This window comes from Astatotilapia calliptera, chromosome 18 (assembly GCF_964374335.1).
Source record: "Astatotilapia calliptera chromosome 18, fAstCal68.1, whole genome shotgun sequence".
Taxonomy (NCBI): Eukaryota; Metazoa; Chordata; class Actinopteri; order Cichliformes; family Cichlidae; genus Astatotilapia; species Astatotilapia calliptera.
Window position 1 is genome coordinate 9,381,220 of NC_137439.1, and position 26,577 is coordinate 9,407,796.

At 40.0% G+C, this 26,577-nt stretch overlaps 1 protein-coding gene across 1 annotated transcript in view; it reads left to right on the forward strand.

Annotated features, from left to right (window-relative positions):
* Positions 1–26,139, forward strand: part of lig1 (ligase I, DNA, ATP-dependent) — a 63,359-nt gene extending 37,220 nt beyond the window's left edge. The window contains exons 20-27 of the mRNA XM_026148925.2: positions 1,832–1,903; positions 5,184–5,328; positions 5,911–5,993; positions 7,787–7,939; positions 16,156–16,209; positions 21,836–21,979; positions 23,232–23,324; positions 25,949–26,139. Of these exons, the coding sequence (XP_026004710.1) occupies positions 1,832–1,903; positions 5,184–5,328; positions 5,911–5,993; positions 7,787–7,939; positions 16,156–16,209; positions 21,836–21,979; positions 23,232–23,324; positions 25,949–26,023 (819 nt within the window). The 3' untranslated portion in view covers positions 26,024–26,139. The remainder of the gene's footprint in view (positions 1–1,831; positions 1,904–5,183; positions 5,329–5,910; positions 5,994–7,786; positions 7,940–16,155; positions 16,210–21,835; positions 21,980–23,231; positions 23,325–25,948) is intronic.
* The last annotated feature ends 438 nt before the right edge of the window (positions 26,140–26,577 follow it).

Consider the following 26,577-nt stretch of genomic DNA (forward strand, 5'->3'; position numbering starts at 1 on the left):
TTTATTTTTTTAGTCGTTGCTGTTTAATTCTTCCATCCAGTCCTTATCAGATCACTCACAGAAGTTTGGAGAACTGAACCTGCAAGTCACACTTTACAAAATTATCTAATCTGACTATTTTATCTATCTAACTAATAATTACCTGAAGGAAATGTTGATGAAGCTGAGTATGTATTTCATCATGAGCTTCTTGTATGTTGGTGACAGATGGATGAAAGTTAGTTGCAGTTGGAATTTGGCACAGATTTAATTTAGTGTCAGTTTGTACTTTAGTACTGACATAAATTGGTAGGTTGATGGGTTACATAGTTAGTTGTTGTAGTCTATGCCTTAAAAAACCCCATAAATCTTTAAAATCACCATGCTTAGGCTTGGAGGGGGTAATTTAGGCCACGTAGGCAAGTAGGCTTTCAGTACACTGATGTTAATGATCATGATGATCTGTTTAAAACAACAGTAGTTGGCTTGAGAATAAACTTAGGAGGCAAAGTTTGTTTGAAGAGTGTTTCATACTTAAAATAATCAGATGCCTTTATGATCAGCTGTGGTATTGATGTTTTCTTTTCACGTATATAAACACATTTGAACAGTGGTTTTTAAACTTTTTAACCTTATTTTGAGATGACTTAAGAATATTTACTTGGAAAGGTTATATTCATCTGAAATACATAATGACTATTAATGAAGTATCCCAAATAGGCAAACTGTGGCTTGTTATCAGAAGCCATCAGTTGAGTCCCAGTGGAGTTCCAGTTGTTAGTTAAGCGAAGTTTATTATCTTTATCAACGCTGACTGATCAGCCTTTTCTAAGTATGGTAGCACAGCTGAAACCGTTTCTGTTGTGCATCAGCCTCTGTGGGTTCAATTACAGTCCAAAAAAAGAATATTTTTATAAAAGTGGTCAGTGATTTTGTTTTAAGCCTGCCAAAAACCTGAAGATTTCATGCTGCCATGGGTACTGCTCCCTTCTCAAATTCGCACAGTCTAACCAGAATAGAAGGAGAACTGGGAGACCATAATGCACAACTGAGGAAGAGTCTGTAGTCTCAGAAGCCGACACCTCACAGGTCCACAACTGGCAGATTCATTAATGGTAGCCATCTGAGTCAGTCTGTGCCACATTGCACTTCTTGTCATGTCACTGCCATCGCAGAAAACTGGGATTGTTTGAAATCAGGAGTTAAGAATGTGTATTGCTGTGATTGCATGCAAACAAATGCTCCTGAAATCTCCTCTGGAAAGTTGCTTTATTGTGCTACTAGTGGTCAAAAACTGCACAGGAGTACCCTTTTAAATTTTAATGATGCAACCTGATTTCATACATCACTAGTTTGAAACAAGCTAGTATCTAATAAAGAATGGGTTCACAGACAGAGTAATGGATTTGTAAATCGCTTGTGGAGCCTTATCCCCGGAATTCAACATTCCTTGGGTTCCATCAGGGGTGTGCTGGAAACCCAGTAATAAGGTCGAGTTGGGAAAGTAGAAACCAGCAGGGGTAAAGAAGGAGTGGAATAAACAGGATGAGGTTCTAGAAAGGTGAGAGTGGGAGAAGGAGAAGCAGAAGAGGTGAGTGAAGTGAGCAGAGGAGCAGGAAGTAATAAGCTGAGAGAGGGCGAACACAACAGGGAGGTGTGACGCTGTTAAGAGGAAGACGGGAAGGCTGGGTGGTTAACTTTCAACACGAACGGGGAGAGAAATCAAAGAGCTCTTTGTAACAAGTCCCAAGGTTGGTTGTAGCGATTTGTGAATAAGATGCGTCTATTTGCATATTTTTGTCAAAGGGAAAAATATTAAAATGTATCCATGTGTGTTGATGTCTCCCTGCAGGATGTGGATGCATCAGAGATCAAAGTCCAAGTGTGTGTGTACGCCTTTGACCTCCTCTACCTCAATGGCGAGGTAAGGCCTAGTGATGATGAAAATGTTTCCCAGAGATCTCTTAAAACACTCCTGTTTTCTTTCTTTAAACCGCTGCGCGTGTTTATTGTTTGTGAGTACCCGCGTGCTCGTCGCCCGCCAAGTTGCCAGCGTCGTCCCTGAATGCCAATGATGCTGCTTCTGGAGGCCGTAACTACATAATGATTGTAATGCTCATTGTAATTCCGACGGGGTGTGTGTGCGTGTGTGTGGGTAGGTGTGTGTCTGTCTGTCTGAGAGTGTATGTGTTGTGGGTGGTAACTGTGACTGAGTGTGGGATAGAGTATATGTTTCTATCCAAATAAAGCTTAGTTTTTAAGCACATTTCTTAAGACTGCTAAAGAAAATCCTAATTACTGTTTCCATCTTCCGGTGCCATGTGAGTTTTCCCAAGTGGACAGAAACAAAATTATGTAATTAAAAGACCAATACTGTCTTCTTAAGTTGTGCCATTTCATTGCTACTTCCTCCTAATATGGCATTTATGCAAATGTGATGAATTATTTTTTTCTCTGTATATGCATACTTTGTCTTCTTTATGGCTGTTGCCCTTTATTTATTAATTTCTTTTTTCTTTATCTCTCTCCTCGATTAATTGGAAACATCCAATTGCCTTTGCCCTATAGTCCTTGTCATTGCTAACACTGTTGTTGTCCTGGGAGGGTTTTTTAATGCTATTCACACCAGCTACCTCCCCTGCTAAGGCCTGACCAACCAGCAAGAGCTATTAGTCAGCAGTCGCCACCACACAGGACACCAAGGTCATGTCCTTGGTGCTATTTTTTAAATTATTTATCTACTTTAGGGACCTAATATTACACATACACTGCATATGCTCATTTTGTTGGGTTCATATTTTTAAGGCAAGAATATAAAAGGAGGGAAAATAAATAAATTTGTGGTTTTAACGCACTGGGGTAAACGGATTTGTATGACTCATACAAAGCTTTCTATGAGCACTGGCTGGCAGCTGTACAGCAAACTACTAGTTCAAGTCCAGCTTCATCTGTCTCATTATCCTTTGAGATTTCTCTCCTTTGGTGGATTTGAACTTGCTCTTTTTATAAATAGGTCTTGATTCCATGTAGTGACACAAGTCCTCCTGAGTTTGAACACAAAATACTTCCCAAACTTCAATTTATCACTGGCAACACAGCCTCCATAACTCTTGTGCAGAAAGGAGACAGAAGAACGGCACAGAGAATGGGGGGAAAAAAATAAACTTTGTAAAGAGTCACAGAAATTCTCTCTTTAGATAAATGTAGATAATTTTGTAGATATGGCAGATTGGCAGAGGTCAAGGAGCTGTTGACAACTAGGCTAGAACTTCTCGCAATAATGGATATGAATTAATATGTTGTTTATTTACAGATGGGTATGTTCACTCTTACTGTAAAACATTAAAACATTTACAACCCTGTGGGGCACTGCAGGCATGGCACTTAAAATTTGAAAAGTAAAAAAAAAAATAACTGTAATAATCTACGATTTGCTGATGAATTGTGTTGACTTGCATTTAAGTAAAATTCAAGAATGTTGGAGGGCTAGAACTTCTTTCACCTTCTGAAATTGGGCATGCTAGAAAAAGTTTGAGAACCCCTGGTGTACATGATGAAATGATAGTGAATGTAGCACCAAACTTGGCCCTTTAAAGTCTTCTCCCCCCTCGTGCTCGCTGCTATATACTGCTATATATTCTTGCAAAATACCAGGTGCATGTCCAACAACCTCTATGCCATAGCACACTTCAGCTTTGTATTAATGCATGTCACCATGTGACAATATGCCAAAGTCCTATTTCAGAGCAATGACATGTATAAAGACAAGAGCATCATTAAGGATTGGCATTGCCTAGCTGTTGTGCCAAGCTACTGTCAGAGTGTATAAATCCATGTGCTGCCAACTACAGGCAATTGACACATGTCAAATGACAATATAGATGTAAAATTTACCTCAATTATAATCAAAAAGTCAAAAGTAGACATAATGTGAAGATGTTTAAAAAAATGTAATTCCAGTCAAAATCTGAACTCCTAAGGGTATTAGCTTCCCACAAGCTTTTGGGGTTTCTGGTCAGACAGAAATTGCAGCAGCATTTCAGTGCTGCGACTAAGCTGAATAAAATGAAGCATAAAAAAAAACCTTGCAGTGTCATCATTAATTGATGAAACCTGCATCTGTTGACCTTTAATGTATTGTCCTCTTGTCAATGCTGTATGTGGGTGCTTTGCTGCTTTAGCCAAGTGTTGGCTGACTTGTGATATTTAGGAGAATATGTGGCCTTTTCAGTTATTTTTAACGGATAAATTAAACTCTAGTAGATGGTTAGAATCATCCTCACAAAGAACGTGTGGAACGAAAGGTTGGCTGTGCCGTAGCGTAGCTTGCACCAAACTCGTTACGTGTCTCTACCTAGAAATGTTGTGAACCAACTTTTGTAAAACAAAATGTAAAATGTAATAGGCTGTAATTATTTTGTTAATGCAAAAGCAGCAGCCTTTTGGTCTGCCAGTATGACATTTCCTTGTTTTCAGCGCTCCACCAATCTGTGCGTAGACGGTTCTGTTTTCCGAGTTGCAGTAATTTCAGTAAAAGCAGTGATTTTCAAATAAAGCTCACACCTGTCACCTCACAGTTTTTTGGGTTTTTTTGTCAGTCAAATGAATTAAAATAAAAGTTCAGTATCAGTGAAATTCCCCCCGACAAAATATAGTTGTTCAACTTCACTCCACATTTTCCCCTCCCGCAGCCCGCTGGCAGCGGCCCTCCAGTTCCCTTACAGGTTGAGGAAAAATTGCAGTAAGCCTCTGTTTATCTCGTACAAGCTTCAATCGCCATTGATTGTGGAAAAGTATATATATGTAAGTGCAAAAGAAAGTCAATACTGTAGCATAGAACAATCACCAAAGGTGTAATTGCAGAACGTTGCAGGCTGCTTCGGCCTCATTATCTGCATACATTTCGAGTAAGGGTATAAATCGTGCATATGACTGCATGTTCTGCAGATTTAAAGCTGCTCGTGTGTGTGGCTGTGCGTGCACATGTATACGTGTGGGTGTTTGTATGTGTGCCCAAAGCTGCCGTGGCTGTGTGTCTGTGAGTATACTCTGAGACTGTGTGTTTGTGTATGAGTGGGTAGATGGTTGAGATGGCATTTCATCCTTGTCATCGCAAGGCTCCGAGCTATAGAGAGAAAATGGTTGTAATGATACAGTTTTGCCATTTGTAATTGTGTATGTGTTTCTGTGTGTGTTGTGTTTAGTCCCTGGTGCGACAGCCATTGTGTCGGCGTCGGGCTCTACTGAGAGAAAGCTTCTCAGAGGTGGAGGGAGAGTTTGTGTTTGCCCGATCCATCGACTCCGACAACACCGACACCATCGCCGAGTTCCTGGAGCAATCTGTCCGAGGTGTGTGTGTGTGTGTGCGTATGCGTGCCGGTTAGATGGAGACAGGCTTTCTTACTTGTTTTCCTTCCTGCTGTCTCTTTGTGTCTCATAACTTTTTTGTGTGTGCACCGACTGTGTACTTTTTTTCCTCGCCTGCTGTCCCTGTGCATCTTGAACCTTTTTGTGTGTGTGTGGGTGTGCTGTGCGAGAGATTCATTTCATTTGTGATTTTGTGCGAGGGCTTTGTGTGTAGTAGTCGTCCTTTCCCTGCATGCCGTCCCTTTGTTTGGCGTGTGTGTTTGTTGTGTTGTGTGTTTGCATAAGAGAGACAGGACTTGTTAGTTGTGTAATTGAATTTTCTTGCGTTGTGTCTGTCTGGCTCTGTTTATGAGGAAGCACATAGAGCTGTGTTTCCCGTGCGTCTCTTTGAGTTATACGCCAGTGTCCTTGTCCACTGGCTGTCTTTGTGTCCTCAACCTGCTTTTGTTTTGTGTATTTCAAAAGAAAACAAAGACCTTTTATGTATCTGAAAGATAATCTCTTAATTTCCTTTCTGCGTAGCAGGACTCGTGAGTTGGAGTATTAATCTGTTTGTGTGTTTAGACTCCTGCGAGGGCCTCATGGTGAAGACTCTAGAGAAGGATGCCACCTATGAAATTGCCAAGCGCTCTCATAATTGGCTCAAGGTGTGTGTTTATGTGTGGTCATGCGCTTCAGTTTTGTTACCCATTAATCATTTACATTCACGTTACACACACACTGCCTAACAACGTGGATGTGCACTTACCCTATCATAAAGTTATGACACAAACACACATATATAGAGTGACTATAGAAAGACCATTATTTGCTTCATGGTATGCTTGGAAAGCCCCAACATTTGCCAAGTAAAATGCCAAATCGTACTTGATTTAAAGGTAAAGCCTTCAAGGTCATCTTATCTTGCACTCCCCGGAAGTCCCGTTCTTACCCTGAACCGCAGACAAGCCCAAAACAAACAACTTTCACAACTTCTTTGTCAAACTGACATGACTTTCAGTCGTTGGATCAGTAATGGCGATGAGAGCTAAGACTCTGGCTACAACCCAAGCAATTTTTAAAGGTTTCCACTTGAGGAATCTGCAGTTTTTCAAGCCCACAGGTAATATGTCAGATGTAGAGTACAATCAGAAGCTTGCTGATTTGATATTTGCTGTTTATTTTTGTTTTGTTTATTTGCTTATGCCATCGTGAAGCAGCCATCATCTGTCTTTCTATAATTCAAAAGAATCGCTGCTTAAACTGGAAACACAATGATCACCTAATTGGTCTTCATCCAAAAACAATTATCTTCTAATGAGTCCAAGCTGTGCTCAAGATCACTTTTGCCATTTTACAGGCACTTTCCTCACATAACCTTCATGCACACGATTTACACTTTTACCAAATTCTTACTCCTGATCTTTTTAACAATATTTAATAAAGCTAACATAGCTTGATTCTGTTGGATTTTTCATATTCAACAAACTTACAGAAATGCCAAATTATTTATTAGCACATGTTGCATACAGATGGAGATGAGCATGATCATAGATGAGGTGATCATGTTGGTTGAGACCTTAATATTACTAATTATACTTTTACTATTATACTAATACCAATAATGACCAATTCCATGAGGTGCTAATGAGGAAAATGAATTACTATGTCACTGATTTATAAGTTTGATATTCACATGGATGTGGACTGTGACTTCATCTCTAATGGTGAGATTTTCAATGCCTAGCTCTGTTCAAGTGAAAAGATTAATCAGAAACATGAACTTTGCAGCAGCATCTGTAAGCACTCAGCATACCTAGACAGCCTTCGCTCACCAGATTTGCCTTCTTGAGACCTTTTTGAGACTTCCTTTTCTCCAAAATGATGGTCAAGTTTAACGAGCGCCATTTTTTCACACTGGAGAAGTTCCAGTATACGTCATAGAAGCGCAAGAACAAGGGGAGGGAACGGGACTGAAAGAGGGTGATCTCAAAATGCCTTTAACACCAAAGGTGTGCAGAGGTGCACGATGAGACAGCCTTGAAGGGAATATCTGCCGAGTCGAAATAACGTTTTCGATTTTCAGCATCAAAGTCAAAGTATTCTAATTACAGACATTTTTTTTTCTCAGGTTTCTGCTCAGAAATATAAACACAGATAAGTGTAACAGATTTTGAATTTGGGGGGGTTTTTTTTGCACACCAAAGTTGATTACACTGTTGTTTAAAACGGTTTCATCCTAACTGAGTTTGAATTTCTGGAGGACATTTTTAAACTATCAGGTTTTCAACTAATTCACGCAGCATTCAAAAACTGTGACGGTTCATACACTATAATATATATATTTTTAAATTGCAGACATTTAAAGTCGCACATTTTATTTGCCTGTGTTGAACAATGACCAAAACATGGGGTGATTTATACATGAATGTATTTCTCGCTTGCTGTTATCCTCCCCCAGTTGAAGAAGGACTACTTGGAGGGAGTTGGAGACACAGTGGACCTGTGTGTGATTGGGGCCTATCTGGGGAAAGGAAAAAGGACAGGCACCTATGGGGGCTTCCTGCTGGCTTGTTACGATGAAGAAAATGAAGAGTTCCAGTCCGTCTGCAAGGTGTGTGTGTGTTTTTTGTCTTATGTCTATGTAAAAAAAAAACATAGGCATCCTGTAAGGAATATCTTCGCTCTATAAACATCTTTGAATGGCCTTGCATTCCTGGTGTTCCACATTAAACGTCTCCAGAGACACTATTTTAATATTTTCATCCAGAACAAGTGTGTCAACATTTCCAGGCAGCTGTTGAGTCCTTCAACTCAAAATGTTAATCAGTGTAATTAAATTTTGACCTGTGGCTTTTGATGCATGTAAACGTGTGATGTGTGGGAGGATAGTGAGAAAAGGTCTTTAATAGTGCAGCTAATTTTCTGCTTAAAGATAATTAATTTTGACATATTTTATTGTTTGTCTTCTGTGCAATGCATATTTCACATCTTTGTATTAAGGTGCTCTAGAGTGTGGAGTGTTAATTAAGTGCGAAGGTTTTTCTGTGTGTATGTGTGCTGCTTTTGCCTCTTATGTGTGTGGGAGCTGTGTTTTTGAGTCTGTTTCGTGCTTTGAACTGTCGTGCTTCCCCTCAAATCCGAGTTAGAGGAAAATCGTTGTGTCCACAAGTGTGGAGGTGTGACTGGATGCATCTTGGAATAAGGTGTAAGCATATATTGGAACATGCGTGACCACTTCAGTGTGTGTATTTGTACGTGTGTGAGATAATGACAGTGTGAACAAGTCAGAGTATCACTCCAGCACAGAGCATAAATTCAGCCTCTCCTCTGTCCTCCTAAAACCTTTCATCTCCATTTTTTTTTCGTCTCTATAACTTTTATGTCTTTATCCGGAGAAAAGGGATTTAGAGAGCAGCGAACACACACACACTCTTTCTACAACATCTACTTACACACATTCACACCTGGGAGCTCATTGGTACAACCGCAGCGTTTACGCTTTTGGCCCATGAGATGCTCCAGTGGAGCCGATGGAGGTTAAAGCGACCGTTAAAGAGCCACGTTAACTTTTCGGGCAATGCTGGTAGTTTTCTCTTTTTCAAGCTTTTTCATCTGTAAATGGAGTTCATATTTGAGGTCACTATTCTGAGTAAGTACAGCCAGGCAGATGTACAGTGGGGGAAATAATTGTTTGATCCACTGCTAAATTTGTAAGTTTGCTCACTTAAAAAGAAATGAACAGTTTGTGATGTTTGTAGTTGTTTCATTTTAATGGGGCGAGAACATCAACCAAAAATCCAGAAAAAAAACACGTAAAGGTTATAAATTGATTTGCATGTCAGTGAGTAAAATAGGTATTTTGTCCCCAAGCAAAACATGATTTAGTACTTGGTGTTTGCCAGTGAAAATCTAATTGATTCAGAGAAGGCGAGGGAGGAAGTGCTGTGGTCAGATGAAACCAAAATCAAACTCTGCCGTATTTGGAAGAAGAGAAATGGTGAGTACGGTCCTGAGTATGAAGATTGTCCTCACAGACAGGCACGGAGGTGGAAATGTTATGCTTTGGGGCTGTTTTTCTGATAAGGGTACTGGACGGAGCCATGAAAATCTTGGCTGAGAACATCTTTACTTTACCCAGAACACTTTAATGGGTTGTGTAACAATGACCGGCATATCGCTTAACATATTGCTAAGGCAGCAAAGGAAGAAGAAGCACATTAAAGTCATGGAGTGACCTCTGCAAACCTCAATCCTATAGAGAATCTGTGGACAGAGCTGAGGCTTTTATTTGCCAAGCGACAGCCAAGAAGCCTAAAACATTTATAGACTTTCTATAAAGAAGAAAGGGCCAAAATCCCTCCACAGATGTGTGTAAACCCACTGACTAACTGCAAGAAACAGCTTCCTCGCTGTGCTTTCCAACAAGGTTTTTTCCAAAAAGTACTGTTTAGTTTGGGAATCAAATGCTTATTTGAGTCAGTGATGTGCAAATCAATTTATAACTTTTATGTAATGGGTTTCATTTTCTAGATTTTTGGTTGGTGGTCTCTCTATTTATTAAAATGAAACTACCATAAAAATTAAAGACCATTCATTTCTTTGTAAATTGAACAGTTCCAAATTCGGCAGTGGGTGAAATAATTATTTCCCAAGCTGTGGATAACAAAAGATGGAGTGAAAATTGTAGAAGAAGTCTGGTTTTTAGCTCTTCATTGATTTTTCTATCTTTTCTTTTGCTCGTGTTGATTTTATTTGTAGTGCTTGAAAATGTTTTCATGTTCTCCCCGTGTTTGCGTGGGTTCTCTCCGGGTACTCCGGCTTCCTCCCACCGTCCAAAGACATGCAGCTTGTGGGGATAGGTTAATTGATTAATCCAAATTGTCACTAGGTGTGAATGTGCGAGTGAATGTGAGTGTGAATGGTTGTCTGTCCCTGTGTGTTAGCCCTGCGACAGACTGGCGACCTGTCCAGGGTGTACCCCGCCTTTCGCCCTATGACAGCTGGGATAGGCTCCAGCGCCCCCCGCGACCCTGAAAAGGATAAGTGGAAGCGAATGGATGGATGGATGGATGGATGGATGGATGGATGGATGCTTGAAAATCCTTCATTTTTAGGAGAATTTTTCAGTACATTGTCAGTAATTCCTTGTTTTAGTTTTCCAGTTCAAAGATCCAAATGTCAAAAATGCTGAATGAGCCACAGAGGTGACAGGTTTACAACTATCCTGTCAGCTTGGCCTGCAGCGTCCAGTCTTGCTCATATGTTTTAATCCTCCCAACTCTTACTCTCACTTGTCCAGAGTTTGGCTAATTTCAGATCAGATAAAATCTCCAACTGTGTATTGCACTTGCCCCCGTTTTATTTGAGCTCATTTATGTGAAGAACAAACAATTACATCTATAGCTTCTCTTCTCAGAAGGACAGGTACAACACACACACATCATGCCCTTGTGTGTCCTGGCTGAAGAAACCTGTATTCACACCTTTGACCTGTGATGACATGCGTTCGTATAGCCCCTCTCGTCAATCATCCCTCAGTTCAATAGCTGCTCTTCACCAAGCCAAGCTGCGGGGCGGAGGAACCTTGTGTTGGACCTCGTTCCTCTCCTTCAGGGAACAGAAGATACAAAAGTAACTGTCTGTTCCCTTTCAGCTGATTCACTCCGTACAACACATATAGTATGGGACATATATACATGCCCTGCAGAGCAGCTACTGAACTGGAGTTGGAGCACCAGCATCTTAAGGACAACATGAGCTGTAATGTACAAATGATAAAACCAAACAAAAGTGTGCGGTGATGCCCAACTAGCTGCAGCACAAATATCACCTACAGTTACAGCTTTAAAAAGAGCCTAGGAGTTTGCCCTGGTGGAATGAGCTCCTATACCCTGGGGCGAAGCGAGACCCTTGGTGCTGTATGCCGGTGAGAGAGCTTCTGTAATCCAGTGGGACAGCCTCTGTTTACACAGAGCTCTACCTCTGGCTAGATACGCAAAGCATGAGCTCGATGAATCCAGCTGTGACGCGGAGAATCTGTTGTGCTTAGACAGCAGTGTTGCAGGGCCACCGGCACCATGGTCGTGGGGCAGGGCCAGATAAGCAGCCAGGGACGGCTCCATGTATCGTCCATAGTGACCGTGATGATCACTGTTGTGCATAGAGAAACAGCGTCTCAGAGGACAGGAGCGAACAGTAGATTTCTGCTTTCCTTGCTTCTGTTTAGCATCCATACCAAAACGCAAAGCAAAGCACTGCACAGGAAGACTCTAAATTGGCACCTTGCGGGCAAACTACACACCAACTGTGCGGTGGAAGCTAACACCAACAGGGTTAGTTAAACTAACTTAAAGCAGTCAGACAACAGAGATAACTAGGAGTAGATAGTTATCCCAACTCAGTAGAAATGTTTTTAGCGAGATGACGAGGATAAGAACTGAGGGATGACTGTGATGACATGGGGTATATGTGTAGGCGGGGCGTGATGTCCCATACAATATGTGCTGTACTGACTAAATTCTCTGACATGCAACTTGGCAGTTACACTTTGTGCTTTTCTAAAGTCATGTTGGAGCATCACCTCCTCCATGCACAGTAACTTTAAAAATATTTTTAAAAAATACACGGGGACAGTCTTCAAAAGCCAGAGCCAAAAACTGTATAACTAAGTTGCAAGCTGACTGACTGATGTTTTGGCACTTATTGGGCTACTTGTTATATATCAGGCTTGGAAACATTTTGGACTTTGTAGGCAGTGTCATTCATTTTCCATTTTTATTCATGTTGACACATAAAACATGGGAAAGAAAGATGTAAGTGTTGCTGACACTCTCACAGACGTAAAGGCTTAACAAAGCCAATGTTTTCTGGACAGATGCCTTTTTTTCATTAACAGTAAATTTTAGCAAAAGTTCTCAAAGACGAAGGGCGTCATTTAAACCATGTTTACAGAGGAGGCCCTTCAGTTGACTGAGGCAGTCAGGCATTACTTTAGGTCACCTGTGTTTACAGGGTCTTTAGAAAGTCTTAAAATGACTTTAACAAGTAATCAAAAGGCCTAAAGATTATTAAACTGTCTTAAATTTTTTAGGTCACCATGAGAATTTTCACAACTCAGTGGCACTATTCTTGCCTCAAGGACATATTAGATCACATATAGCTGCATTGTTGACTTATTTTTAGGCTCTACTTCAGAAGGAAAGTACCAAATCAATCAAATGACTCATTTAACTGTCTTTGGTGAACAAATGCATTGATATCAGCCTAACCAACGCCAAGAGAAGTGGGGGTATTGCCAGTGGTGCAGCACCTCCAATTGCAAAAGGAAAACTGGGGGTAAAATAAATTAAATAAAATAAACAAAAGTACCTTTTGTTTCCCCCTTATAAAAGCATCATGGTTAAATGACGTTACTGGACATCCCTAGAAGTGGTGCATTTTTCAAAATTAGCTATCAGCCAGTACCTCTCACTAGCTAAATGTCCTCATTGACATTTATTGCCTAAACTTCTGAGCACCAAGTCACATTTAGAGTATTATAACCTGCACCCAGATGAAGGTCAGACTTTGGCTTATGAGCTGCCGCTGTGCAGTTTAACATTGTAATCAAGCAGTAATTTCACAGTTCTGCCTTTGTTACCAAAAGGGTACTTATAAATTTGGCTCCATATTTTGATAGGTTTTGGTCAGCAGTGCACAAATAGTTTTATTGTATGTCTTCACTGCTTCGTCTTAACAAACCTCATAGTATGACTGATGTGTGTGTCCGTCGTGTGCAGTTTACTTAGTGTTCTGTTGTGTGCAAGCCACTGTATTTTTTCTCGGCTGTTCTGAGCGGTTCAGTTCAGTTTTGGGTGTTTTGCAGGACTGATAACCTTTGTAACACACTACAGCACCCCCACCTTCAAGGCCCTTCCCACGGCTCTAAGCGAAGTGTCTAACTGTAAAACAGTCTTAACATTTTTCCTGATTTCTTTTCCACTCATTTGCAACTTCTTTAAAGGGCATTTAGCTTTCAAAGGCTTTTTGTTGTTTAAGATGACCAACTTTAACTGTGGTTAAGCTAGACTTGTAGTCAAGACCGCCTAAACCAAGAGGGTATCGGTCTCGAGACATCCAACTCTAGGCTAAGCTGATAGTTCACTTTGAATGTCTGGGCTTAATTGAAAAGTATTATTAGATGGGTCTGAAAGTCATGTAACGTGTTGAACTTGCATTTCAGTTTGAGCAGCACTCAACTCCTGCAGTTGTTTTTGTACAATGAAAGAAAAAAAATACTTCAGATCATGTTTCCTGTCTAAACGTCTCACGTGGACAGCTATGTTCAGTAAAGTTGGAGTGTACATACTTTTTCACATGTGTACGAGATGAGTGAGCACATGGAAACACGCCGTTAATCTTTTCTGCAGTTGTCAGTGTGTGCCATGTGACTGCAGCATCCACTTCTCCTGTGTGCTGCACTCATCTTCCTTTTGCTCTCCAGTGTCAGCTAAACAACAAAGGAATAAATGTTTTGTCTTTGACATTGTACACTTCAGTAACCCTCTCTGTAGCCGAAAGCAGAATCTAAACCACATTTCCATCTCCCAAATGTAATTTCACCTGTATGTCCTGTGAAGTGTCCTTGAGTGAGCAGCAGATTTGGGAGCAGTGCTGCTGCTGTGGACACACAGTTCACACAGGCTGCTGTCACAGAGAAGAAAAGGGACACTAATGAAATGGAAGGTGACAGCTGAGAGATACATTTAGCTATTTACAGTCATTTAAATGATTAAAACAAGTGCTTGTAAAGTAATTGTGCAGAAACCAGCACTTATACAAAGTTAAGACTGACTCAGTGGTAATTTGTTAATGACCAGTACTGAAATACTGTAGTATTGAGGAAAACAAGATCTAAATATCAGTCTTCTCCACTTTATGTCGACAGTTTATTAATGTAGCCTTTAATCTGCTAGGTTTTTCTAACAAATACTGGTAGTTATGTCAACACGCATCTCATTAAATGATTGTTTGTTGAGTCTGTCTCTGTGAGCCCATTAAAATACCTTAGAAGTGTATTTACAGTTTGCAGTCTTTGGCAGGAGCTTGATATTAGGCAGGCAGGAATGACTCAGAGCAGCAAGCTGAGAGGTTTTCGTCAAAATAGAAAAATAAGAAAGCGTATTGGAAAAGAAAAGTGCTGCCAAACAAATAGGACCTGAGCCACACAACCTTTTCTCCACCATGAAGAAATTGAAAACACACACCTCACAAACGCAAAATTCCCACATACGGGAGAAAGAAAATAGGAATTCAGAGCGTGCAAGAGACGAGGACATTGACGCACAGCTGTCAATGTTTAGTTTTGGATCCATTTTTATTAGTTTCAGTGTTTGTTTGTTACTAAAAGTAATATTAGGGCTAGTTGTCAGGGGCAGGATTTAGACCATGTATTAAAAATACAAACATTTTGTAAAAGCATTTGACATACAGTCGGTCTCAATGAACCGATGCCTCCTCGGGCATGTTTGGCAAGGCGAAAACTAAATAAAACCCATAGATTTCCATCTATTAACTCTGAGCTATTCAGTCCATCACAGGGCAAATGTGGATACAACCACATGTACCCACATTCTCACAGATGGTCACATAAGATATATTAACTTTCCAAGCATGGCTTTGTGGGAGGAAACCACAGGGAACCCATTCAGCCACAGTGAGCGCTCCATACTCCCCTCAATTGGATGGGGCATTCCCAAGCAGTCGTTTGAATCAGGAATTTTCTTGCTGTGACCGTGCTAAGTGCTTGTCCATGTTGCTGCTCATGTACTTCATTTCCACCTAAGTCAAGATATTTTTTTAATCTTCTTTGGTTTTTGTCATGTTTTAATTAAATATATTTTTTAAATTTGCAACATAGTGAGTCAGTGGGCTTGCAATGAAGCTCACAGTGATCTCCCTGTGTTTTGAGTTATAAAACCAAGAATTAAATCATCAAATTAAGAGTGTTTGCATAATGTAGTGGTTTAAATATTTATCTAACAAACAAATCCCTCTGTGGCTGTGACAGGAAGGGCATCCAGCATAACAATCGGGCAAATCAAACATGTGGACCTGGCTGTGGTCATCAAGAAAAGGAAGCTCAGCCCAGAACTACCAAAATATAATAATTAATTTTGCTTCGTTGTTGTTGTTGTGTTAAAAAATGTGAATGTTTGTGAGCATTGCTGTTTGCTTTTGTTAACTTGCGCACAAACCCTTGTATTGATTGGATTAAGCTGCTGGGAGACTCTGATTATCCACAAAACAGACTAGTTGTACAGTAATTAGCTTACCTCTACTTCATGTGGAACAGGTGCTCTTAAAAATACATTGCAGTCGGCTTGGTAGAAGACTTGGCCAGCACAGATAACAAATGCATGAACACATGCTTGGATTAACCTCCAAATCTTCTTGAATGCTATAAAACACACAGTGAAGCCTATCATGGAGATCTGCAGAATACATGCAGATCTGTAAGCTGGGAAATCCTATATTTGCATGACACACCAGCCTGTTTTCCTCCCCCCTTATTCATTGGGTGATTCTTGTGCCTCAGCAGGCTCAGGTCTTTTGAGAGGTGACATGTTGCTTAATGTGAAGTAGGCAGACAAGATGCTCGTGGTGTAGGGAGGGATTTTCTTGCTGTTCTCTGTTTTGCAGCGTGCTGCCAAATGTCTGCTGCCTCACACACATCTAAGACGGAGTGTGTGTGTGTGTGTGTGTGTGTGTGTGTGTGTGTGTGTGTGTGTGTGTGTGTGTGTGTATATAGATGTGTGCGTGCCTCTTATCTCCTTTCGTCTCTTCCAGATCGGGACAGGCTTCAAGGATGAAGATCTGGAGCAGCATTACAAGTTCTTAAAGGTAAAGTGTCACAGCAAGGCTGTTGCACTTACTCTTTAAACAGCCACACTGTTGTTTCCTTACATTGATGTCTTGATTTTTTTTTCTTTCTTCCTCTTTTTTAAATCGCAAATGTACAGGAGCCAAATATTTAACTGTAGACTCAACAAGATTAGCTTTGTGTGATTTCAAAACAATCTTTATTTGTCTTATACTGGGCCTTGGTACAGTCTTTTCAAATTGGCTTTTTTAGTGCTTCCTTGAAGCTAGCTTTGCTCTGATAGACTGTCCCTCGCAAACATAAGGTTTGAATGGCCGGCTTCTCCACTCAAAGCCAGAGCTGTGTGCCTGAGGAGACCATACGAAGTATATATATATATCCCATCTAACAGACTTCATTCAGAGATAACAGATGACAGTACTGTGTAAAGACATCTGAAGCTTCAGCTTTAGGATTACTTGAATTCATTGTTTGATAAGTACTTACTTGATGGTAACATAAACACAGACGCAGTGAATTTTAGATCAAAACCACAATGAGGTATTTGGGGGGTTGAAGCCGTGAAATTCCACAACTATACATTCATAGATTATATTCTCTGTTCATTCAGTCTCTTCAGATATGAACCAAGATTTTAGTATCAAAATAATAGGACCAGTGTGCAGATAAACTCCTAAGTTACAACTTCATTTTGTAAACAGCACCTCGAGGATACCTTTAATTATCCAAAAGGAGAAAAGTAACAGGAATAAGCTCAGGGATTACAGATGTTTTCTACCCTCTAGGCTTATACACGTGTTACATCTTACCTAAAATAAGTTGCACGTGCCTTTCAGAGGTGTTCATTTGGTGTGTTTAGGAAATGCTGGGCTGGCACCAGGAATCACTTCTGTTTTACCAATGAAATAAAATGTGTTTAGTGAAACTGTGTTGGCGTGCTCTGAAGCTGGTTAATGAATTTCTTTTTCAATTTATATTTGAAGAGGTTTGCTCCAGAGCAGCAGAGCAGCAGAAGCATTTGAAGAAACTTGACAACTGCTCTCTGAAAATGATAGCCGTTACGAGAGTGTGAATTCATTTTTGTATTCTGCTGGCTTTATCAGCTAAATTTATTACTTCTTTTACAGGAATAAAAGAGACGGGGTTTTTAAAATACAGTCATCTATTTATAAAACAACGTAATCGTTATTTAATACAGACTGAGCAAACCTGGTGAACACCGTGGGGTTTTTTAAAACATCTCTTTTAGAGATTAAGGGGTTGAATTTGGTGTAACAAACTGCTGCACAGTGTAGAATCACTACAGTGAAGCAGTGATTTAGAAGGTGGTGTAACCTTTTTTCTTTTCTTTTTTTTCTTTGTGAGACCAATAGAGCCTGCACTGTGCTGCTTTGTAATGAAAGTGATGGATGGTGAATTAAGGAAGGCCAGTGGTGTGGCCGTGTTGCTTTAGTTGCAGCAGTGCTGCAAGCCGAAGGGACTCGAGACGGGGAGACGATTGGCTCGGTTCACAATCCCCTGGGTGGCGAGTTGCTGTGCTGTAACACCGGGAGCTGCTCCCCCCATTTTTCAGTCTAATCTTTATTCTGATGCTTGAAAATGATTAAGGTTAGTAGACGTTAGAGGCTGACTGATAGTGGAGTTTTGGGGGCCTGATGCAGAATCACGTTCGTTATAGATTTTAAGCAAAAGTACAATTTGACATTCAAATAAACTCTCCCAGAAATGATTTGGGAATGAGTTGGCACTTTTGAAGGAAAGATGCATTTTGTAACAAATGGCTAAATGAGACTCCAGAACTTTGGTGTCATTGATCTGAACAAAGCAGCTAAGCAGTGGTGACACTCACATTCAGTTGTTCGTAGCTTATTATTAACTGAAAATTACATTTAGGCTTCAAAAATCATAGAAGTGGTGTCAATTTGTGAGGAACAAACTACGTAAGTACCATGAACTTTTATTTTCTACATATTTTCTACATTAATCCAAAATGGTAGTGGGCAGTAAAGCCCAATTATATCATGAGATTTTGAAAATTTGCAAAAACCATATTTATGACAATAGAGAGGAAAGAATTTAACATTTCTTTGGTGATCTTAGCTCGCAGGCAGCAGCTTTTATGTGCAAACAAAATGAAGGGCATTTTCCATCCTCCTTTTCCATTGAGTTACTGTCATTGATGACGGACTACCTAATTTGAAGTGTAGCGTTCACAGCATTAATGTAGCAGTGAGACAGCCTTATATCCACTGACATGGCATAAGTCAACTGTAAGTACAATTGTAGTCTCGACAGTGTTTTCTCCAGAAGTTTTAAGTAAAAAAAAAAAAAAAAAAAAGAACAATGCAACTGCTTAACACAGTTTAACCGGAAAAGCAACTTAACCTTGTAATTCCACAGGAGCCTGCACAATATGATCACATAATAAAGTATAAATCTAAAAATAATTTTTACCCAGGGTGTTTTAACTTGGGTTTATTTGAGCTGTTTAACCAGTTGCTTAAAGTCCTGCGTTACCGCTGTGTAACCGCATTAGTAATTTCCATCCACCATTGGCTCTTCTTGCCATATAGAGTGCAAGGAGTGAGTGCTCAAGCGATGCTCAGGTGAGTGAATGTTTACTTTTGTGTCACTGCTCTTATTTCGCTTTACCTGCCTTCGTAGCCTTGTAGTAGTCGGTGGTGTTTTTGCCTCAAGTGGTGAAACAAGTTCACTGTTCCCATTGTTAGCAGCAACATTTTTCTTGCATATTGCGTTATCATGTTATATTGGATGTCATTGAAGAAACTCCCTTTTTAAGTACTAAAATGACACTGCTCTCGCTCTCAGACATGCCTGGACTTTGTTGTCATCGTTGTGTGTTGCGTCACTTTATCATTTTATGTCATTATCATGATGTGACAGGTTTTTTTAACAAGTTAAAAGTATATTCATGGATAGTGTGATTCTGGCATAGGGTGGAGTCCTAACTCACAGGATGGCCTGCAAAAAACATTCCTGTAGCACTCTTTTTTTTTATCATTATTAATATCACGCATTCTTTGTGTTTTTCTTGTTTAATAATACTTGGAAAATGACTTTTGATGCCTTATTGTCACCTTCTGGTGGAAGCAATGTGTTATAGATTCAGGTACAACCAAGGGACAAATACGGTTTAAAATATATAACTAAAATATAGCATTTCAAAAGTTGGAAATCATCAATTGAATTTCAGTTTCTCATTCAGTGAACTGATAAAATGTTATTATTAGTATTCTGATCACACATTTCACATTATAAGCCTGGAACAGAGTTGATACCTAAATGCAGCTTCTGCTCGTCATTGCTGATCATGTGCTTAAAATGTTTTTAAGTAGAACTTCTTTTATTTTTTTTCAACTTACCGTTTCACATCATATAAGCCAAAATGTTCCACAGCAGGCACAAACTGCACAGTTTTCCCAGCAGTAACAACTGTACTTGATTATATAATTGCCACTCCACCTTAAATAAGTCACTTTACATGCCCCGAAGATGAGTTCTTCACTTGGTCCTCGGTGGTGTAAATACATTTAAATCAACATGAATAATTGCATGTAACTGAAATAGCTCACACACCTTTTTAGGCTTGTGTGATGTGTAATTATGATGCTCTGGAAGGCGTGTAAAATTGCAATATTACAGTTTTATTAACTCCACCTAATACTTGACCCATCTAATGATTACAATAATAACTCTATCTATTATATAGCTGTATCTGTGTATCCCCAAGTATAACTGAAAGGCCACAGGTTTGAGCTCCGACAGAACTCAATATTTTATAAGACTCTACACGCCTACCAGCTCATGCATTGTAATTCACTCTGTATTGGAGTGTCACTTGAATGCCCACAGTATAAATAATGTGTGCGGGGAAACAGCACCGCTACAGCTGGAGCTTTCTTTCCCCCAGAATTATTTAACTATGACCCAGTTCTGTGGACACTGCAGCAGTCTCGTTAACATTAAACCGTTTCAGAGGCACATTCGCTGAAATGGCTGTTTCACGCCAAAACAAGATGGGTATCATTTTGTAAAAGACTGACACCTACGCTGACAGAATGATTGCTCGTGTCAAAGTTAAAATGGTACTATTAAATATTGCAGAAGTTGGCTCTTTTTATTTTTCTCGGTCGCCTCGCGGGAACAGAAACAGTTTGGCGGTGAAGCCTGCGAGGTAAATATCGAGTTTAAAATAAGGAGAAAAAAAGTGCAGTATATCAGGCTGCTTCTAAATGAAATCTGTCGTGTAGGTGTGTGATAATGTGTCTTTGAAATCATGTTGCCCCCACCAAGAAATATGGGAGTGCTCAGACTGTGTCTGCCTCTTGGGATGTGGTTTTTGAGACATGGCACAATTCAGCAGGGCAACCAGAAGCGCTCCATCACTGTCTTTTTTACCAGGTTCTCTGTACATGCATTGCCTATTTTTACACTGTGCATATTTGCATGTACACTGTACGTACACTCTAGTTGTTTTCAGATGTGGGATACATAACACTGCTGGCTTCATCAGTCTGTTCAAATGATGGCAGTCTTTCATTTCGGCATGAGTCACTTTTTTCATGCTTTCCTTCAGACACCCACGGCATTGGGTGCATGCGTGGGATAAAGTACTCTGAAGGAGATTTTAACAGTATATCAGTTGACAAACAATGCATGAGGTCAAAGTTTTATTGTCATGGCTGCTATATTTCAACAGCTGCTTTAATAAGAAGAGTTGCTGCTTACTATATTTAAACATGGAAAGGAGAATATTGGCACGAATAGAAACTTACCAGACTTGAATTTGCCCAAACTCCTTTTTAAGGTCAGCTATTTGGGCCATTTTAGATGCTTCCTTAAATCCCACTATGCACCTAAAACTCTAAGCAAACATTTATGTGTAAAGCCAGGACTTTTTGAATATACCTCGTATTGAACTCTATGCTGTTTTTAAACAACAGCCAGTGCCACCCAATGCTCCCTTTCTAGACAGCCCTGTGCATAAGTTCATGCAACTGCTGGACTCATATTGTCATTTAAGGTCAACTGAGCACCTGTTGGTAACAGTTGTTGCAAAATGTTGCTGAAGTACATTGACATTCCTTTGCTGGTTGCCTTATTGCTGCTAGTCTCTTCCTGTGTGGACGCTGCTCTATTGATGGATTTTGTTGCCGTCTGATGCTGCAGGGATGTAATAAACCTGAACTAACTGACCTCTAATCCAGTTAACTCGGTGTATATGCACAAACTGAGGGCATATAAATTGTCTTATGCAAACTGGCTTGGTACTGAGTGGCGTTAAAAAGTCAGATGCTAAAAGTAATCTGGTAGTGCCTGTCTGATTATGTGACTACATGCATTCAGTTTATGCTGTGCTAAAAGTAAAAATGTTATTTCATCCAACTTGGATTCCAATCACGACATTTTATGTGTGACCGAGTGCCCTGCACAAGCTGTCCATATCTGAAGAGTTTTGAGTTTGAAACGTTTATATAATTGTACTGTAAGAAGAACAAATTTGAGTTCTTTTGAAGAAGTCACCATTAATTCTGGGTACATATTTCTAACATTTATCTAAAGTTTTATTCTTAAGTTGGATAATTTAGTGATTTAATCATTAATTTTTCATTTTATGTTCTCTAGGAGCACATCCTGCCCAAGCCCCGTGCTTACTACCGCGTTGACCAATCAGCCGAGCCCGACGTGTGGCTGGATGCTGTGCAGGTTTGGGAGGTGAAGTGCGCTGACCTCTCACTGTCTCCGGTCTACAAAGCTGCAATGGGAATGGTCAGTTCAGTGTCTTAATCCGCCCTCCATGTGTTTCCACTGATAAATTCTGCCTGTTATGCTCTGTTGCCTACAGTGAAAAGTCATAATTAGTGCCTCTTAATTGAGTTATTAAAAATGTTGTAAAAGCGTCCGGTTTTAATAGAACAGATACTTGTTTATTACCCGTGGTTTGGCTGCATGTTAGATGCAGAGTCCCTCAGCGCAAATAAAAAAGGTTTGCCAGAATATAGCTCCCGTTTTAACAGCAGGCAAAGTAAAACAACAGTGGGATGGATAAAACGCTACCATTAATTAAAAAAAATCTGGTGTGAAATTTGCCAGGTGTTGCGTTCGTTCTCTCTATACATCGTATTTTTTAAACAGTTGAATATCAGATGTTTGGATGAGTAACCAAAAAGAGGATTAGCAGTATCAGTTCTTTTAATACCGTGATCCCCAGGATGGTTTTGACAGGTAATTTGTAAGATTACCCTGAGGCTTCACACATAATGTGGCTACAACTTTCTGCGATAGTCAGTAGCTTGAAAAAGAGTGTATACTTTCTGAGATATTAGAGCAGTGCAATTTGATGTAACTAAAAGTGCTATGTGGATTTGCTAATGATGTTCATCCACTCTGTGTACGTGAAGCTCAAGCAGCTCATGTGAACAGCTCAGGTACTTATGAACAGAATGGTCATCATGCTTTGCTGGGACCCTCGCTAATTCATGTGCTGTTATGGTGGTCTAAGCCAGTTTCCCAACTTTTTAAAAGCCAAAGTTTCAAGGCACAGCAAAAAAATAGCCTGTACTTACTGCAAATTGTACGAAAAGCTTTAAAGATTGAATTGATAGGTCAGATTATTGTCAATGTTGTATACTTATTCGTTCCATTTCACCCCCCAAATTTACATAAAAACCCTTTCACATTTGATAAACTGTAAGTACAGGTCTGAAAATTTTTGAACACACCCTTCACATTCACTATATCTGCATTGTCAAGCAGCCTTGGTTGAAAATGTACAGTACAATTTCTAAAGCCAGTAAAATACTAAACAAGGCAAATAATTCAAAGAGGTTTTTGGAACCGGAGTAAAAAGAGTTGATGTTTCCAAACCTTGAGCTAGCAGGGCTTGAATATCTTTCAGTGCATGTTAGTCAACAAAATATCCAGTACGTGGGGTATGTTAGAAGTAGCAACAAATGATAACTCAGTATCACAGGTCGTTTGCTGGATTTAATTATAATTCTTGTGATCTGCTTTTCTTCAGGTGGATCCAGAGAAGGGCATTTCTCTGAGGTTCCCTCGCTTCCTTAGGATTAGAGACGACAAGAAGCCCGAGGACGCCACGGCCGCAGCTCAGGTACATTAGATCAGTACTGGTCCCCCCTCCATGTCAGATCTCTTATAGGACTAGAAAATATGAAGGATCATGAGGTCAAAGAAGGAAGATCGTGGCCTAGTAAAATTCAGTCATACGCTTGTTTGACCGTGTTGTATAGAAAAGCATCATCATCACTACGGTCGCTTCACAAGAGCTGTCCTGTAAAATGTCATGGGTGAATAGCACTCCAAGGACAGTCTTTTTTTTATATACAGGAATTGGTTTATGTAATGGTCTCCTGCTGCATGTCGAACAGAGCTGTATTACAGTCAGTTAAAGCAGTGTTGGTTTCGGAGAAATATATTGTGAGGCAGCAACCATGATTTGTACTGTACAAACTACAGGACAGTTCAGAAAAACTAATTTAAGTAGACAACACCAAGCTCACCAGCGCAAACCATTAATTGTGTTGTTTTAGTCTAATGGTGGATTTATGTTTGACATAACTCGCAGAAAGTTTTGCCAGAACACAAATCAACTTTCAGCGGTTTGCTGCCTGCCTCTGAATGACCTGACTGCTGACCCATGAGCATATAAAATTCTTATCACTATGCTGACCTGAGTTACAGGACTGTATATGGACTGTATACTTTATACAGTAAATGTCATGTACATACAAATATTTTTATGTTTTGGTTTTTCTCCTAGATTGTACTATTAGTGAAATAATGGTAAATATTGATATATATTGGAATATTACCATAAAATACTGCAACTTGTACTTAACTATTTTATGTCTTGGGGCTAAAACTGCCAAATATTTCTTCTGTAATGGTAAATAAATGGTAAATGGCCTGCATTTGTATAGCGCTTTACTCAGTCCCTAAGGACCCCAAAGCGCTTTACACTACATTCAGTCATTCACCCATTCACACACACATTCACACACTGGTGACGGCAAGCTACATTGTAGCCACAGCTGCCCTGGGGCGCACTGACAGAGGCGAGGCTGCCGGACACTGGCGCCACCGGGCCCTCTGACCACCACCAGTAATCCCTCTTATATAGTGCCAGTGTATATACAAGTAATCAGCTTAAAGCTCTAAAGTGCTTTTCTAAAAACTGTGTTTTAGACAGTTTTTTTTCTACTCTTGCATTTGTTTTCTGTTTGTTTTCCAGTAATACAAATATGGGTTTGAATGTGAATAAAACAAAGTTACTCTTAATGGAGTCAAAGTATTAAAAATATGGAGGTGGAAATGAGCTTAATAATGAACCCTTAAAATGTGAAATGCACAAAATAAAATAAAGTGTCCAATTCTTGTCAATTAACCTAAACATTAGGGTAAGATACTTACCAAAGATGTGATTTCATGCACTTTTCAGACTTTCAGCTGTTCTTCAATTACAATGTCGACGTAGAAAAGATCAAAATAGACATGAAGGTGTTTTTTGTTTAATTTACTACCTTGTCTGTTGGGCCTATGTGTCTGAAACCAGAAGTCTCCACTTCTGTGTTAACATGCACCAGAATGTCTTTATGATGTCTGAAACTCGTACTGAAGTCTCCATGTTTATTTCTTTCTGTATTCTCAAAGTTTTGTTTTCTGAAGGTTGCTTTCATGTATCATTCATAGCCTGACTTATAGAGCATCTTTTACCTGAAAACAACATTGATATTTTTTATGTCCTCCTCCTGTTGACCGTGTTTTCTGATTCACGGCATGATATAAAGAGATCCCCTACGTTCAAAACCGTTTGACTCTAACAAGTCAACAAAATGAAACGAGATTTTTAAAGTTTGATTCCCTGCTAAACATTTTACGACATGATTTCTTGCATCATGCATCGCCTTAGATGCACCAGCTCTGAAACGCCGGGAAAATCCATGCCAGGTTCATTGTAGTGTAACACCACCTGCGCCCAAACTTGTGTAGCATTTCTAAAGACTGAACTACAATAAAATGTTAATATTCACTGAGTTGAATCAATGCCCATCTGTTACTTATAGAGTGTAGATATAGGCGTTTACGGCAGGGAGTCAAGTCAGAACATCAGCCGCATTAAAATGATGCTTCTGTCAGTTTTCATCAGTTAAGATGCACACACGCTCATTAGCACAGCACATCGGTTCACGTTGCCTGACGTAGCGCACGGTTTAAATAAAACTTAACCTCATTCGAGTCGGAGGGAATTAAGAAAACATGAAGACCAGCCAGAACATGTTGGATGCAACCACTTTTGGGCTGAGAATCAAAGCTTTACCTTGATCCTGCGGAGGAGAAATAATGTGATGTTTCATTGTTTTCCATCCTCACTGTGCCACCCTGCTGTACTGGTACTGATACTGCTGATTCTGGGTGGGCCTGCTGTTCGCGCATTATTCATTGCCCCGCCTTCCTCCTCCCTCGCCCCCGAACTCCGATGAGCCCAAGTGAGCGCAGCCCCCGTCTCGCACTCAGCAGCTGGGAGTCACCAACATCAAAGCCCAGCATATGAATAATCAAACTGATATTTTTAGCTTCTCCTCTTCATGTTTCTGACCTCACTTCATGATAGTCTCTCCTTCACTCCCTCCCTCCACCCTGCTTCCCCTCTTTCTCGCAAATCGTCTCATCTCCCTTGTTCTCTCTAAACATCTCTCTCCCTCTCGATCTCTGCAGATCGCCGAGTTGTACAAGAAGCAGCAGCAGATTCAGAATCAGGGGGATAAAGCTGACCCAGAGGACTACTACTGATCGTCTGTAGTCATCAGCAGGGAATAATAAATAATTGAATTTTAAGTCTTGTAATTGTAAATAGCTTCTTTCTTTCTTTGTGTACTGTTGAATGAAAATAAAGGCACTTGCCAGTTTTAAGCGTCCTGTGTACGTTATTGATTTGTTGAGGCTGCTCCTTTTTTACTTACTTTGATTTCCTTTTGAGAGTCAAAATTGCGTTAACATCTTGCCACATGCGATGCACATAAATTCCTAAAACCTGCATCGATTCAGCAGTTACAGCATACCTGCCGGTATCAGATTCCTATCAGAAATTCACTCTGCACAGCTGCCAAGTAAACCCAGAAAAGTAAGGTTTGCATGCAAATATTTTTTTAGACTGTCCTTATTTCTCCTCAAAAAGGCAACAGCAAAGTGTGTGGTAATAATAGTACGAGCCAAAGAGATTGCCAACTGCCTAAAATGTTATTAGTAGCTGACGATGCCGGAGCTGACAGTTGCTCAAACAGCAGGACAAAAGCGAAGCACTCACAGCTTGCATTAGATGATGGAAATCCACTAACTGTCCAGCA